This window comes from Mesoplodon mirus, assembly GCF_964341445.2.
Source record: "Mesoplodon mirus genome assembly, chromosome: 5".
In the NCBI taxonomy this organism is placed as follows: domain Eukaryota; kingdom Metazoa; phylum Chordata; class Mammalia; order Artiodactyla; family Ziphiidae; genus Mesoplodon; species Mesoplodon mirus.
The window spans coordinates 84,778,936-84,795,732 of NC_138980.1; the positions used below are offsets into that span (position 1 = coordinate 84,778,936).

Genomic DNA, 16,797 nt, shown 5'->3' on the forward strand with positions numbered 1-16,797 from the left:
GACACCTTCTTATACTTGTTTTCATCTGAAGGGATGAAAGTCAACTAAAACAGAAGTAAGCTTAAAGTGTTCCTACATGGCCAGAAGCAGATGGAAGGATGTTGTTTTCCACTCTAGAGGCATGCATAGTGTTCTCATGCAGAAACACTGCATGAGGGGCATTCCTCACATCATGTAGTACGGCGTGACACTGTGACAATGCCACCTGGAAGTGGGGTGCTCCTCTTCCAACCATAGAAAAGCTGGAGAACTTAAAGGAGGAGAAAAAACATTTCCTTCCCTTTCCCATACAGTTTTTAAGAGCTACATAGTACTTACATATTTCTGTTACTGCTTATCTAACTGCACTATAGTTATTCTTTCTGTTTGCCTCAGTCATTCATCTGTTAGCTCCACCAGACCAGGTACTGTAACTTTTTGATGGTTGAGTCTCTGGCCATTACACACTACCTGGCACACAGTTCTCAATAAACATTTGCTGAATGAATGAATTTAGAAGTTTTTTTTTTTTTTTTTTTTTTGGCATACAGAGGAGACAGGTCATATTCTGCTCAGCCTCAGCATAATTTTAAACCAGAGGAAAGTTTTGTTTAGCTACTGGCTCTCACTGACTGTCTTTGTTTGCTTGTTCGTTGCAACCATCCTGCTCCCTTCCTACCTCCACCCCTACTCTATTCTTCTGGTTGCCAAGGCATTGGCCTTACAATGGCCTCTTTTTTAAAATTTTAGGCAATGGCTGTTTCTCTTACTTGTTGCCTCTAGGCTCTGCAGGAAGTCAGCCAAATCACTGAGAGCCAATTCATAGACAGCCAATTCCCAGAACGGCAAAGTGAAAAGTGCTTATCTAGTAAGCTCGCTCCACCTAAGGGCTTAAAGCCTAGTAGTGGTTTTATTGGTGAAAGATTCAGGCAGAGGAGATGAGTCGTGTTTTGTTCTGTTTTGTCTTGTTTGCTTTTTATGAGATTAGTGAGGTCATTTGACAATACCCGTTGTCTACTTTTTAATAAGGATGAGAGTTGGCCAAAAGTTATCGTGTGAAGAAAACAGCAGGACAATTCATGTTCTACCTTTGGCCTCACCTAGCACTCCATTCATAGGCACATGCTGTCATTCTAGATGCAATTCCTGTTCTCTATCCACATATAAATGATTAGTGCATAAATAAAATGCAATCTTTCCTAAGGTCATACTGCCTTCATACTGCACAGATGGTGAATTACAAAGTCACTACACAGCATTAGAAGGACTACCTTCAGGAAAACTTTATGTGTGTCTGTCTCATGTTTTTCTTTCCATATGGAATCAGATACATTAATGTCATCAATGTAAACATCCTTGGAGTATTTATAGGTCACAGGTTTAATTCAGTCACTGATTTAAAATGATAATGAAAACATTTTAAGGTAAGAAATGCTACCATCATTTCAGGGCTTTGGATTTTGAGCATATGAAAGCATTTCTATATAATTTTTCACTCATCTTAGTCTAGTCAATTAACTTACAGAAGAAAATAGAATATTACATACATTGATACGTTATAATAGGAAGCAAAATATTCTTCCTATTCATTAGAAGTTTATTTCCATTTTTATAATCTTCTTAATATAAAACTGATTATAATTAAGGTTTGTTTCTTTCCTAACGATGCTATGATTGAAACAAAGTACTATAACTATAGTAACCAAAAAAGTAATATTAAAATAATAAAAATAATTGAATCCAAAATCATAATTAAATATCTCACATTGATTAATAGGTAACCATTATGTATAAAATGGCTAAGCACCAAAAAATAAGTTACTTACTCATGGTAAATGTCATTTGTTTGCTTGTTCTGAGTTAGTGGAAGGTACAAATGCTGAATTAACTCACTAGATACTGAAGTTTGAAATGAAATCTGTTATTTTCCAATAATAACAAAGTAAGAGGTATAATGATTTCAGAACTCCTTGAATTTAACTGCATTAATAAGATCTTGGCTTCAATGCTATGAAACACATGGCTCAGCTCCTCTGAAATAACATCTTTCATTAGGATTGAAGCATTTGCCACTGATCAAATAGTCCATTATATGGGGGTCTTTATTATAAACTGAATAGCAAGAGAGTTTGCTCCATTTCTTCCTAATCAGATAGAGAGATAGAAAGATAGACAGATAGAGGTAGAGATATTTCTAAGATAACTATTACACCATAGGCTCTGTGTATCTTGGGGTTTATGTGTTGGGATGTGTGTACTAGAATGTGTGTGTCTGTTGGTGTGTGTGCATACTAGGTTGCATGTGTGTGTGTGTGTGTGTGTGTGTGTGTGTATAGGAAGCAAGAGACAGTTCAGAGTAGTAGTTCACAGCTAGATTGTGGAGTCAGACTGCAGATGACCTGTTTGCTAATCCCAGCTTCACTACCTCCTAGGTACGTAACTTTGAGAAGGAGCTTAACCTCTCAGCAAGCCTTGCCTCTAAATGGGATTTTAAGAGAATTTCATGGACTTGTTAGAATTAAATGAGTAAATAAATGGGAAGTCTTGGAACAGTGCCTGGTTCACAGTGTTATTACTTATTGATTACCATTATTGAAATTCTTCTAACCTCTACGTGTCATGAATTTTCCTAAAAAATATTGGGTCAAATACATTGTTTAGACAGCTTTTGCACACACATATGTTTGAAAATATCACATTGCTAATAACTTCATGAATGACTTTGGTAAAATAACCTGTCTGTGATGCCATTCCTATATTTTAAAAAGGGTTACTGTGATGTCTGCCAACATTGGAGGAGGAGTTCAAGAATTAATGAATCAGGCTAAAATTTCTAACAAAGAGGATGACATAATATTGATGACAAAGAAGTTGACATATTACGGAATCTCAGTTTGTATTTTTTTTTTTTTGTGGCCTTTATGTGTTACTTTACTTGCATTTCAAAGCAAACCAACAACAAAACTGCTAAATCAGGGTTCCTTTTGAGACAGATCTTTTTAAAAAGTGTGTGGGAGAGAGTTGAAAGCAGTAAAAAATATAGGATGACATAAAGACAGAGGAAATAGATTCATCTAATTAGAAAAAAAAAATGCCAGAGAAAAGCAATACTCAAATGGTAAATTGCTTTCTTTTCAATCTATTTCTTTTCATGCTCTGTAGAAAAGGAGTATTCCAGACTTCTATTATGTATGTACACATAAAATTAGGGCTCTTAAATTTGCCCCAGAATCATCCATTTTAAAATATCAGCTCTTTTTTTACTATGGTGATATATAAAGATGAGGTTGTATCTATTTGGAGTCCAGTAAAGTCCCGCTGAAAGTTTATATTTTAAATAAATCTTCACCATCCCTTATTCTATTATCATTTGCTCCTTTATTATGAGTCAAGTCCCAACATTAAAAAGCTGTTTATTTGTGGGTGAACACTTAACATTACTGAAAACATAGTGAAACAACTGAGGGATATGGGAGACTTCTCTTTCTCACAATATACCAGACTAGATGGATTAGAAAACCTGAAACTTCTCATGTGGTGCATATATATAATGGAATATTACTCAGCCATAAAAAGGAACAAAATTGGGTCATTTGTAGAGACATGGATGGACCTAGAGACAGTCATACAGAGTGAAGTAAGTCAGAAAAACAAAAACAAATATCATATATTAACGCATGCATGTGGAATCTAGAAAAATGGTACTGATGAACCAGTTTGCAAGGCAGAAATAGAGACACAGATGTAGAGAACAAATGTATGGACACCAAGGGGGGAATGTGGGGGTGGTGGGGGTGGTGGTGGGATGAATTGGGAGATTGGGATTGACATGTATACACTAATATGTATAAAATGGATGACTAATAAGGACCTGCTGTATAAAAAAATAAAATTTAATTTTTTAAAAAAAGAGAAAGAAAACCTGAAACTTCTCTAAAACGCATATTTAGACTTGCTCAAAAAGAAAAGGAACCAGCCAGGTGCCAGAAACAGAAATGTAAGCCAGTGAGCTGGTACAGAAACAAACCTTGTGCAAGGTGACTATCTGCATAACCAAGGGGCTTGGGGTTTGGCACTCTCATGGACCACAGATAATGGGGTAGCAACACCTGTATCAAAGCAGGATGCTAGAAGAACTGTATCTCTGTGAAGGGGCAGGCAAGAAAAAACAAACATACCTACTGAAACTAGAAGACAAGGACATTTTTCCAAACCACTGGTGAAGGGAAACAAAGTGGTTTTCTTTGATAACTTTTTAAAAAACTTTACCTGGGTTTGGGATTCAAAGTTATAGAATCTGCACAAAATGACCATCCCAATCCAGGGAATTATAAATGCCTATCTAACAGTGAGCTAGTCATAGCACAGAAGCATCTGGAAAAAATAGAGGCCAGAAGATCTTAGGAGATTTTAAAGATTTAGATGACCTTATAATCAAAAATGACAAAATGTGTACAGAAACAAACCACTATAACTGAGTGTTACACAGAGAACAGACAGCAGGATTAGAAACTCAAGCACTTAATATAATAACAAAAGATAAACTGTGAAATAAGCACATCTAAAGTGTCTAAAAGCATAAAAAGTAAACATAGAATAAGATACTGTATATAAATGCAAAAAAGTTTATAAGCAAATTAAACATCAAATTAAACAGTTAATGAGGAAAACTAGAGAAAATACATGAGGAATTAAAACAGAAATGTAAAGATTGTTAAAATATTAAAAAGTTAAGAGATGTAGATGACAGAAAAAGAAGGAACATTTAATAAAATTTCTGAGACAGAGAGGGAGGGAGGGAAGGAGACAGGAAGAATGAAAATAAGGAAAATGAAAATAAGTTAGTATTTAAAGAAAGAATGGCTGAGAATTTTCCAGAATTGACAAAAAACATGAATCCTCTGATAGAAGGGGAAAATGAGATGTGAGTGTGATTTGAAAATAAAATGCAAATCTGCGGTCATCATAATGAAATGGCCAATGACCAAAGAACATAGAAGATCTTGAAAGCAAACAGAGAGAAAAAATAGATTAGCTGCTAAAGAATCTAAGTTATGCTGACAGCTGATTTCAGACTTTTCAAATGCAACAGTAGAAACAAGAAGATAATGGATTAATATTATTAAAAGACTGAGTGGAAATGACTATTTTCCTAGAATCCTATGCCCAGTAAATTATCTAACATGAAGGAAAAAACAAATATTTTTCAAAATGAAAATAATCAGCATCTTCTACTAGTTGTTCTTAACTAAACAATTAAAGGACGTGTTTTAGGACTATGGAAACTGACCCAGAAAGGACTGAGAAGAAATGGTAAGCAAAGATATTGGGAAGCATCAGAAAATCTAAGTAAGTATTGCCAGTATAACAGAATAACTATACTAATGACCTCTTTAGGGTATATAAACCAAGATGAATGTAAAATATTGAACAATAGAGTAGTGAGCAGAATTATAACATTCTGAGACCCTTTTGTTGGTCAAGAAGCTTGTAGAAACACTTCTAGGTATGTTAAATTTGCATTTTAGAAATGTGCACTTGCAGAAATCAAGCATGCATGTCAAAAAGTAAATGCAGTCTCTAAAGAGCAAGAAAAATAGTGTGTATTTCAAACAAGTTGAGGGAACTCAACAATGAAAATCAGACATTCCTTCCTTTAAGATGCTTACTGTTGGTTGGAAAGACACAGATATCATTTCACACAAGAAAGGATAAAAATCTGTTTTATTCTAGAGAAAAACAATCTCTTTTGCCTATAGTTTAAGTCCTTTCCCCTTTACAGCCTTAGGCGGGTAAAGAGTTCCAATAAACTTACATGTTTCCTAGACTATAAAAGGCACAAGTGCTGGGCTTTGCCAAAAACACATAACAGAAACAGAATCCATTATTCAATGTATGTGCAGAGAGTTTTAACAAGTGTCTGCAAACTTGCCAATACATGTGCTTTACATTAAGTCCACCACACTCAGTCTCACTTATATCTAAAAAACAACCATCTTAAAAGCAAAATAAAGGTAACCAGAGAAATGTTTACATGGTTCCCATGCATAGTGTTTTCTGAAAAAGATACCCATCTTTGTTCCCTTGGTGTCAGCACATCAGTTTCTGAAGGCGAAAAAACATGAAGTGAAAACAGGAGGACTGCAAATAAAAAACAAATCATCCAGGCTCGACGTTCAGCCTTCCAGGGAACCATCCATCTTCATGTGTAAGGAACATAAATTCACAAGAAGATAACAGAACAACTGAAGAAATGATTATAAGTCACATTGCTGTTGAAAGAGGACATATACCCAGCAGAATCAGGACAACAGAAAGGTGATATAATTAAGAAATATAATTGTACTTAGAATAGATCAAGAGATATTGTTTCAAATAACAACAAAAACCACTAACAGTTTTTTTTTGTTTGTTTCTTTTAAGAGAGGGACTAAAAAGGAAGAGAATAGATTTGTGAGCTTCTGACAAATCTGTGTTTAACAATAAGTTGTTGAGTCCATAAGAAATGGACTGAGATCTAAGGCTTTTAAGCAACAGGAAATGTGCCAGTCAGAATATTCCTGGGGAGGAATAACTTGGAGGTACATCAGAGCCCAATTCTACCTTTTGTAAAAGCAGCAGTGTGTCTCTCTTCTTTTGTTTCGATGTATGACAAGCCAGCACAACAGTTAAATAATCTTTAACACTTCCCTAATTTTTCCACAAAGCTTGAAGTCTGGGAATGAAAAATGATGCTCTCAGGAACATTATTTTTAAATGGGTATTGTGATGGGTGATCATACTTTCTCCAACTGCTCATTATAAGATGCCTGATAATGCACACCAAAGACTATTATAATGTATAAGTTACAAGTCATATTTTAAACCTGTTATTATTTGCAGTCCCAACTTACTACATGATGTTAAGAAAATCTTGCAAGATGATAGTAATGAAACTGCTTAGGAACCCAGCTATGATATCTACTATGGATCTACAAAATTCATCAATCAGCACTTTTTAAATATCTATTGCAAACAAGGAGTGCAGAGTATTAGAAGCACATATGGATCATGTGTTCAGGAAAACTGAGTACTAGGCCCATATCAGACACATAAAAGTTACCTGACTTGGGCTTAATCCCTTTATGTCTCTGTTGCCTTATTTGAAAAATGGGGGAAATAATAAGTGAATGACTTGTATACCTCATAAAGTAGAAATAAGTAGAAATCTAAGGATAGAACATAATGAAATTGGGCTGTTGACTATAAAGCAGTATATTAATTACCTGTCCAGGATGCAGGTAGCCGGTTTCCTCTACCTGTGCTGATATTCCTCTATACATGAATCTAATACCATGATGCAACTTGCATTTAAACATTTTCATCTGAAGAGACAAGCTTTAAATAAGTATAGAAACCTAATTTATTTCCAAAGTCAGACACTCGGTTTATCACATCAAAGGGAAATTATGTCTGTACAGAATTCTAAACACTTTAGCATAAAAATAAATTTTTATGCTATTTTTTTGCTAAAGGTATTTTTTATGCTATTTTTATGCTAAAGGTAAAAATGACTTTTTATCTTTTATTCATTAAATTATGGAGGGAGAGCAGATAAATGTAAAAATTACAATGGATTATAAACTTTTGAACTTGATTTTCAGTCTGCTTTACCTTCATCACTAAACTACTGTCCAAGATACTAAATCTCTGGGCCATGATCCAGTTTGTTTGTCTCTTATTAACAGCTTTATTAAGGAATAATTTGCATAAGATAAAATTCACCCATTTAAGTGTAGAATTCTTTTAGTAAATGATTTTTAGTAAATTTACAGATTTGTACAATCATCGCCATAATCCAGCTTTAACATTTCCATCACCCCAAAAAGACCTTGCATGCTCCTTTGCAGTCAATCCCTATTATAACCTTTAGTCACAGGACCCCAACACTCTACTTTCCAGCTCCGTCAAGTTGCTTTTTCTTTTTTCAATTAATTTTTATTGGAGTATAGTTGATTTACTGTGTTGTGTTAGTTTGTCAATTTGCTTTTTATGGACATTTCATATAAATAAAATCATACACTATGTGGTCTTTTCTATCTGCCTTCTTTTATTTAGCATACTGTTTTTGAGGTTCATGCTTGTTGTAGTATGTATCAGTAGTTGGTTACTTTTTATTGTTGAATAATATTCTATTACATGAATAGTTTATGTTTTATCTAATAATTGGTCAATGAACGTTTGAATTGTTTCCAGTTTTTGGCTATTATGAGTAATGCTGCTCTGGACATCATAGTCCAGTTTCAGTATGTAGTGCTTACTCAGTCTTGGGGAAATTGGTATGCAGATACACAAAGCTTAAATTTAGACTTTCCAGGTGCTCCATTGTTCTAAAGTTTCCACGTGAAGAGAGAACAGAATTGTAAAGTGTTTAAGAGCACAGATTCTGGAGTTCTAGAGTTGGGTTCCTTGGGTTTGTAAACCAATTTGAAATCGTACATTCTAAGTAAGGCAAGTCATTCACTAACTTCCTTGGTTTCCTTTAGTAACCTTGGTTTCCTTTAGTAACTGTAGAATGGGGATAATGACAATGGCTCCTTTATAAGTTTAAAGTGAGGGTAAGATGATGCAAAACACACTTAGCAAAGTGCTTACTAGATGTTAACTATGCACCAAATCATCATTAAATAATTTTTAAGAGATTAGTAATGCTATTAAAATAAAATATTTCGAAGATTTCTGAATCTATTTTCCAACTAAGAGATACAAGTCTTATTCTTGCTTAATATAGTTTAATTATCAAGCACAAACACCATGAGTTTTTATATGGAGGGTAGCAAAATACCTCTTTTTCTGTCTGGCCATTACTACATAGTCATTGACTGGGGAATAGTCTCTAATAACCTCTTGCTTCTAGATAGAGAACATCACTGGATTCAAAGTAGCAGAATTAGATTTTTACCATAGAAAAACCATTCTTCCTGCTATCAATCCTCTTGAATGTGACACATGATAGACACATGAGAAGAAAGGGAATAAAAAATAAATAGAAAAGCAATGAAATGGCTTCTATAACTTAATTTAATTATTTAACAATATATAGTGCATATTATGGGCCAGGAAGAGTTCTGAATTATTTAAAAATAGTAATGAATTTAATCTTCATAACAACCTTATGAAATAATCTATTAATTATCCTCAATTTCAGTTGAGATAACAAGGCACAGAGAGGTTGAGTAATTTGACCAAGGTCACACAGCTAGAGAGTACAAAGCTGAGCTTCAAACCAGGCACCCTAGCTCTAGCGTTTAGTTCATGCCACTATGCTTTGTTACCTCTCTTAGTAGAAGACAGAACATCTGACTAAAGTGGACAGATTCCCAGAAAAGACAACTAGAAGCACAATCAGTTTTGTTCTGCACACAGACCCATTTTCTTTAATCATATTATTTGGTTTACTTTAAGTCACAGGGAAATGCTTCTTTCAAAGATGTGTAAAAGAAGGAAGGTATAAATTAAAACTCACTTTCGGTTTCATCTTAAACTCTCTTGCCCATTTTATGTAAATGTAATACTAAAAAGTCAAGCTTTTCAAGTTCATACATGAGGTTCTTTAAATGCCTGAAAGGATCCCTAAGCTAACCATTTGAACATACTCTGTAATCAATCACTCTATCTGTGAATTGATAGAGTAATAGACCCTCTGTGGAAAACATCCTCAATTTTTAAAAAATCTTGTGTAATTTATATGGTTCTTGGAAGATCATAGTCTATATCAATATTTTCAACTTTTTAATTATTCAAACATTAGGTACATACTTGTAAAAGATAAAAGCTTCATATAAGTGAAATGCAGCTCTACATTAATATTTTAAAGAATTTGAAAAGTTCTGATATATATAAACCTGACTAAATTTGTTTAATGCAGCACTCAAACTATTAAAATAATGGAGTCTACTTTTCCCCTATATAACACCATTTTACCTATATTTGAAAATAGCACTAAAAAGTGCTCTAGACATCTAAGCAATCCATAACCTATTAATGTAATTATTTCTTATTCTTCTGATGAAACCTTATTCCAATACAGTCTTTGAGGTCTGAGTCATGAGAAAGATGACAATAATATATGATAGCATGAGTAAGTGTAAAGATGATAAAGAACAGAGTAACATTCATTAACATTATTACGGGCTTATCACACTGCAGACATTGTGTTCTACATGTTTCATCTCACCTAATGCTCAAAACAATTCCAAAAGGCGAGTATTTATTCATTAATTCTCATTTTACAAAAGAAGAACTTAGTAACGTGCCAGAGCACACACTTATTAAAGAGGTGAAGCTGGGCTTCAAATTCAGGCATTCCAAACTCAGAATTCATATTTCAACAATTACACTTAACTTAACAATTACACTTAATTCCACTCTGTCCCAGGCAATCATTTCACTTACATGTGTAGAATCCCTATTACTAGGAATAAACTAGGAAATAAACATTACATAAAACTACCAAGGAAAATCTAGGAAACAGCAGGTATGGTTTATTCATCACAATGTGTTTATGTTGACTCTTGATACATTTGTTATTATAAAACCTTTCCACATTTGTATGTCGCTTCTTCTCTTTAGTAAGGAGTCTGATGATTAGAACCTTTTCTCTTCTTCCCTATCCTAAAACAACTGCAGTGACAGCATATTTTCAAATAGTGATATATTCTGTAAATAGTTGAAAATAATAAAATGTCTCTGCAGTCAAAGCTCTATTTCATATTACCTTTCATTTTTCTTTGGAAGGATCATTCGTACATTAATACTGAATTCCAAGATATAAAACGTGTTGTGTTTGTGAGTGAACAGTATGTGTTTTTTTTGTTTGTTTGTTTTCTCCCTACTGCATACTTTTCAAAGTGCTAACAATAAGTTTCTATAAATCAAATTCTATTTTGACATATGGCCTTTTAAATGGCAAAAAGGAAATCATGAAAAAAGCACTAGATTTAAAGACTGCAAAAAGTTGCTAAAATATGGAATGCCAACTTCCAAGAAATGCACATTTTTCATGCTTTGTTCTCAGGAGACAGTATCAAAGTAATGAGTAAGACATTTCTTCAGCTCGCTGTAGCTTCTTTATTTCTTGGTAACCTCTTTAAAGCATCTGAGCATGTAAAAAGAAGAACAAATGGATCTGCAGAGAGAATTTTTTTCTTTCACTACATATCAATACTTATTGTGCCATGACTTTTCTAGATGTTGAGGACCCAGTAATGAAAAGGGCAGATGAGGCCACTGCCCTTAAGGAAGTTACATTTGACAGGCAGGAACAGTCAACAAATAAGAAAGCAAATACATAACAAGATATCACAGAGTGGTGAGTGCTGTGAAGAAAACTACAGACAGCACTATGAAAGATAGTGGTATGTCAGGAGGGTAAGTGCATGAGAGGGATTTAGAGGCACAAACAGGGACAGCCAGAGCCCAGGCTGAGTGGTCAGCAAAAGTACTTCTGAAAAAGGTAACACAGGAACTGACACTAAAAAGAAGAGAAAGAGCCAGCTATGTGCATGCTAATTGCAAAGGCCCAGAAGAAGAAATGAGTTTGGCAAGCCCAAGGAACCCAAAGAATAGCTTGCATGGGAGAGTGCCAGGCAGGGGCACTGGAGACCAGTAAGAGATGAGTTCTGGGGTTAGAAGAGATTACAGTGGATGGATCACAAGGTAAAGAGACTAAAGGAGCTCTAGTAGCAATGAGGAGCTGCTAAAGTTTTCCATGTGAGATGACACTGAACCTTTCACATTTCAAAAATCTGACTTTTGCTGCTCTGAGGAAAATGGATTATAGGAGGGCAAAGGAAGAAGCAGAATCTGGTTAGAAATTTGTGTAAAGGCAGTCTAATTAACCTAAATATCCATCGATGGATGAATGGATAAACAAGATGTAGATATACACAATGGAATATTACTCAGCCATAAAAAAATAATAATACCATTTGCAGCAACATGGATGGACCTAGAGATTGTCATACTGAGTGAAGTTAAGTCAGACAAAGACAAATATCATATGATATCGCTTATATGTGGAATCTAAAAGAATGGTACAAATGAACTTATTTACAAAACAGAAATAGAATCACGGATGTAGAAAACAAACTTATGGTTACCAAGGGGGAGGGGAGGAGGGGTAAATTAGGAGATAGGGATTGATATATACACACTACTATATATAAAATAGATAACTAATAAGGACCTACAAGTGGGGAACTCTACTCAATACTCTGTAATGGCCTATATGGGAACAGAATCCAAAGAAGAGCAGATATATGTATATGTATAAGTGATTCACTGCACTGTACAGCAGAAACTAACACAACACTGTAAATCAACCCTACTCCAATAAAAATTAATTAAAAAAGTAAAAGATGAGGGTAGCTTAGATGGGCACAGTGGAGATGGTGAAAGAAGGATTTAAAATGTATTTTGGAGGCATATTTGACAAAACTTTCTGAAAGACTGGACGTGAGGGGTGAATGAAAGGGAGGAAGCAAAAATGATGCCAAGAGTTTTGGCCCAGGCAACTGGGCCAAACTGGTTAGATGATGGAGGAAGTTATGACATAGAAGAAACTAAACAAGAAATTTCTGGGTCTAAGTATTGATTCTTAAGTTTTGCTTTCGATATCTGAAATGGCAAGTAAACATCCAATGAAGATGATGAGTGGTTCAGGAAAAAGTTTAGGGCAGGAGAAAAAACTTGGGAGTCACTCACATATACCTGGTGTTTAAAGCTATGGGACTAGATGAAATCAGCATGGGAGTCGGGGGTGAGGAGGGAGAGGACAAGGAAGGGAGGGTGGGAGGGACACAGAGAGAGAGAGCAAGTGAGCATGGGTGTATGCACAAGTACTCAGACTAAATATCTGGGCTACTTTTAGATGCTAAGGAAGCAAGAAGGATTCAGCAAAAAACACTAAGGAGAGGTAGTCAATGAGGTAGAGGAGAAATGTAAATTCACCTGTTGCATGAACAGAACCTTCACAGATAACATTCTAACAACCATAACCAAAAAGTGCTCTCTGGCAGTTTTCACCTACAGCATTGCTATTGTAGCAAGTTCGCTGACCTACATCATAGGACTACTTGTTTGCCAGTTAAGGTTGGATGTAAACAATACTTCCCTAGAATAATTTCCACAGTGTTTTGATTTAACAACGAAATCAAGCAACCCCATCTCACAAGCACACTTCCCCCCAGGTTACCAATCACTGCACTTATCTGGGGGAGAACTGCAACAGAACCATGAACCTGACCTTCCTGTTTCACCATTGTGCCCGCTGGCCTTGCTGTCACTGTGCTCCGTAATTCTTCGCGGTTATCATATTCAAGGTCATTTTTGGGACAAATAAAGTTAAGATAAGTTTCATTCCGTGTTTTCTTCTGGATTTGCACAATCTTGCAAAAGTTCTCATAGGTATTTCTCCTATTCTTTTCATTTCACCAACTAAATCAGTAGACTTTGCCATGGCTTGCCAATTCACTGTTCATTCCTTCTATAGAAATTCCAATGACTATTAATACTTATTTCAGTTTTTGAGCCACTTTAAGTTTAGCTTCTTTCTACTGTCACTATTCATCCTTATTTCATAAACTCAGTTTATTACTTTGTATGCTCTCTCTGATTTACCTTCAACTCACTTGTCTTATCTTGTTTATCTTTTTAACTTTTCTGCTACATTCTGAACATATCAAGGGCAGAATTGTGTCTTACTAATCTTCACATCTCTTATTTCTAGCATGGTGCCCAGTACAAAATGCATGTGCAATAAGTGCTGAATGAATTAATTAATTAAATAGTCTACTAGATTAGTTCAAATTTTTCTTTTTTCAGTTTGACAAAAATGATAAAGATATAAAAAGACCGTTTTATTATATTTTAAATTAGACCTTTAGGAGAAATTTTCCTATTGCTGAGATTCACCGGTCCCCCAAATTTTCCTACCTCCCTTTTATTTGGATATGTAATTTTCATTAGTATGCTAGCATAATAACAAGTTATTTTGAGTGATAACTGCTATTCAATTGACCTATGATTATATATATATATATATATATATATATATATATATATATATATATATATATATATATATATAAATTCTCAGGAACTACGAGTGTGGTTAAACTCAACAGCAACATTAAATGTTGGATTTTCTCTTTTGCTCAATGTAGCAAAAATTCTTATATTTTAAAATTTGAAGCACCTACAATTATTATGGAAAGACACTGCAAATCTTATACTACTATTTTTACTAGTCACCTGTCAACTTTGTAATTACTTCAACAGTGAATTTACCATTTTTAATCAACTAAACTCTGCTGAAGAAGTTAAATATTAGCACTGAATATTTTTTCTAGAAACATTATGAGTTTGAGAGGTTCTATCACAGTCTGACAAGTACACCAGAAGTATAAAGGCTGCAAATGCTTAACTGGAAAGAGACAGATATTGTTTGGATGTAGATAATCGAGATTTTATTTCAATGAAAAAATGTTGAGCCTACAGTGCTCTGTTTTTTTCTGCAAAACTCATGTCAACAGAATACATGAAACTAAATCCTTAATTCTATGGTCCATTTAGTCAGCTGAAGGTCTTGGGAACTCAGATTAAATAAATGACTTGCAAAATATTAATGAGCAAATTAATATTAGAGATAGAATTTGAATTTGAGAAATCTTCATTTCTGGTCTTACATTATTTTCACCACATAATCTGATCTTAGATAAGTCATATAGCTAAATGGTGAGTTCATATTACTTATAAAGAAGGAAAGGAAAATGAAAAAGAAATTATAAGTATTTCTCCATAGCTCAGGCCTATCAATATAGACATAGACAGATTCTTTTAATCTCTTTATCCTGATTTAGTCAACAACTTATCCTTACTTTCCTTTCCGTATATTTTTACATTTACATAATGCTCTATACTTTCTAATTTACTTACGTCTAAAGTAGAACTTGATTAAGAAGACAAGTGTAGCTTAATTCCAAATAACATTTCCTCTTATTTTCCAATTAGGGCATGTAAAGATAAAGACTTAATTCACGGCACAGCTCCTAACTATTAAAAACAGTATGATTGGGCTTCCCTGGTGGCGCAGTGGTTGAGAGTCTTCCTGCCGATGCAGGGGACACGGGTTCATGCCCCGGTCCAGGAAGATCTCACATGCCGCGGAGCGGCTGGGCCCGTGAGCCATGGCCGCTGAGCCTGCGAGTCCGGAGCCTGTGCTCCGCAACGGGAGAGGCCACAACAGTGAGAGGCCCACGTACCGCAAAAAAAAAAAAAACAACAAAAAAAAACAGTATGATTGTTACAATTCCACAAATGAAAATAGTTTACCAAGTACATTATTGAATTCACTGTACACTAATATAGCAAGTTTATTTAATAAGCTCTCAAGTACAAAATCAATACTACTCAGAGGAATTCACTTCAAATAGAGTATTCCCAAATGAATGAGAAAAGTATGTAACTGTTTAAAGAAAAACAGTGATTGTAAACATGTCAATATATCCCCAATATTTAACAGTGTCCAGATATCTTTTATTTTTGGTTTTAGATAGAATAAATTCACTCTTCGAATTAAATATTTGATTGATCACAGCATCTCTCAGATTTATCTAGATGTGGAAAAATTTAGTTTCATATTAACACAAATGATAAATAGAGTCCTATATAGATAGAATCAATGAAATTAAATTATTGCTTCAGAAACATCAGGGGGTTAATGAGCAATAAACCCATACTCTTTCATACACAGAAAAACACTGAGACCAATGAAACCTTTATTGGCAGCCTTTTATGGTGGGAAAACAGAAAACTGCAACAAAAGAATGCCTTGATTTTACATGTTTTTACTTTAGGAATACACATCTGTTAAAAGTAATTGTCCTTCTTATGGTCACATATGGTGTAGGCAAGACTATCCCTAAATTATGAATGAGTTTTATGTACCACAAATCAACTTTTCAGAAAAAAATGAGCATTAACTCAATATTTGATTCTTTTTTTTTTTTTTTTTTTTTTTTTTTTTGCGGTACGCAGGCCTCTCACTGTTGTGGCCTCTCCCGCTGCGGAGCACAGGCTCCGGACGTGCAGGCTCAGCGGCCATGGCTCACGGGCATAGCCGCTCCGCGGCATGTGGGATCCTCCCGGACTGGGGCACGAACCCGTGTCCCCTGCATCGGCAGGCGGACTCTCAACCACTGCGCCACCAGGGAAACCCAATATTTGATTCTTAATAATCATATCATTTATATAATTTTGTTGTTTTTTTAGTGGTGAAACATTACTTTCCTATAGTTAATAAATATAAATTATCAAAATGTAAACTAGTTTTGTTCATAGAAAACATGGATATTTTAACACAAACTCGTTAATTCTGACACCTTGGAAGTTCAATTTTGCAATTTAAAAACACCATAAATGTTCCTTAGAATATTTTTAAAGCCTTACAAAGAAAACATTGCTGAATTTCATGATATTATTATATGTATTTCCCTTTATGGAATTTAAACATACAACACAGACTGAAATATGACAATTTATGGTGATAACTAGTATGTGATTGTTAATCATCTTATTTATGGTCATTATTTAAAAATTTTAATATTCAAAGAGATCTAATTATCAGTTGTAACTTTTGTGTATATTCCAAATAACAAATTATATAATGGACTTGCATGTGTCTTAGAAATGCAATTACGTGTTGTCTAAATTCCTGTAAACATCATGTCAAAGTAGAGCTGACCTTCTCGGGCATTTCCTGGTGTCCTGTTGTCACTG

The 16,797-nt window shown here is 34.5% G+C and overlaps 1 protein-coding gene across 1 annotated transcript in view; it reads right to left on the minus strand.

Moving 5' to 3' along the window:
• The window catches only part of PRR16 (proline rich 16), a 272,756-nt gene that overhangs the window by 136,996 nt on the left and 118,963 nt on the right, over positions 1 to 16,797 (minus strand). Inside the window, 1 exon segment of the mRNA XM_082621216.1 lies at positions 16,763 to 16,795. Within this exon segment, the coding sequence (XP_082477342.1) occupies positions 16,763 to 16,795 (33 nt within the window).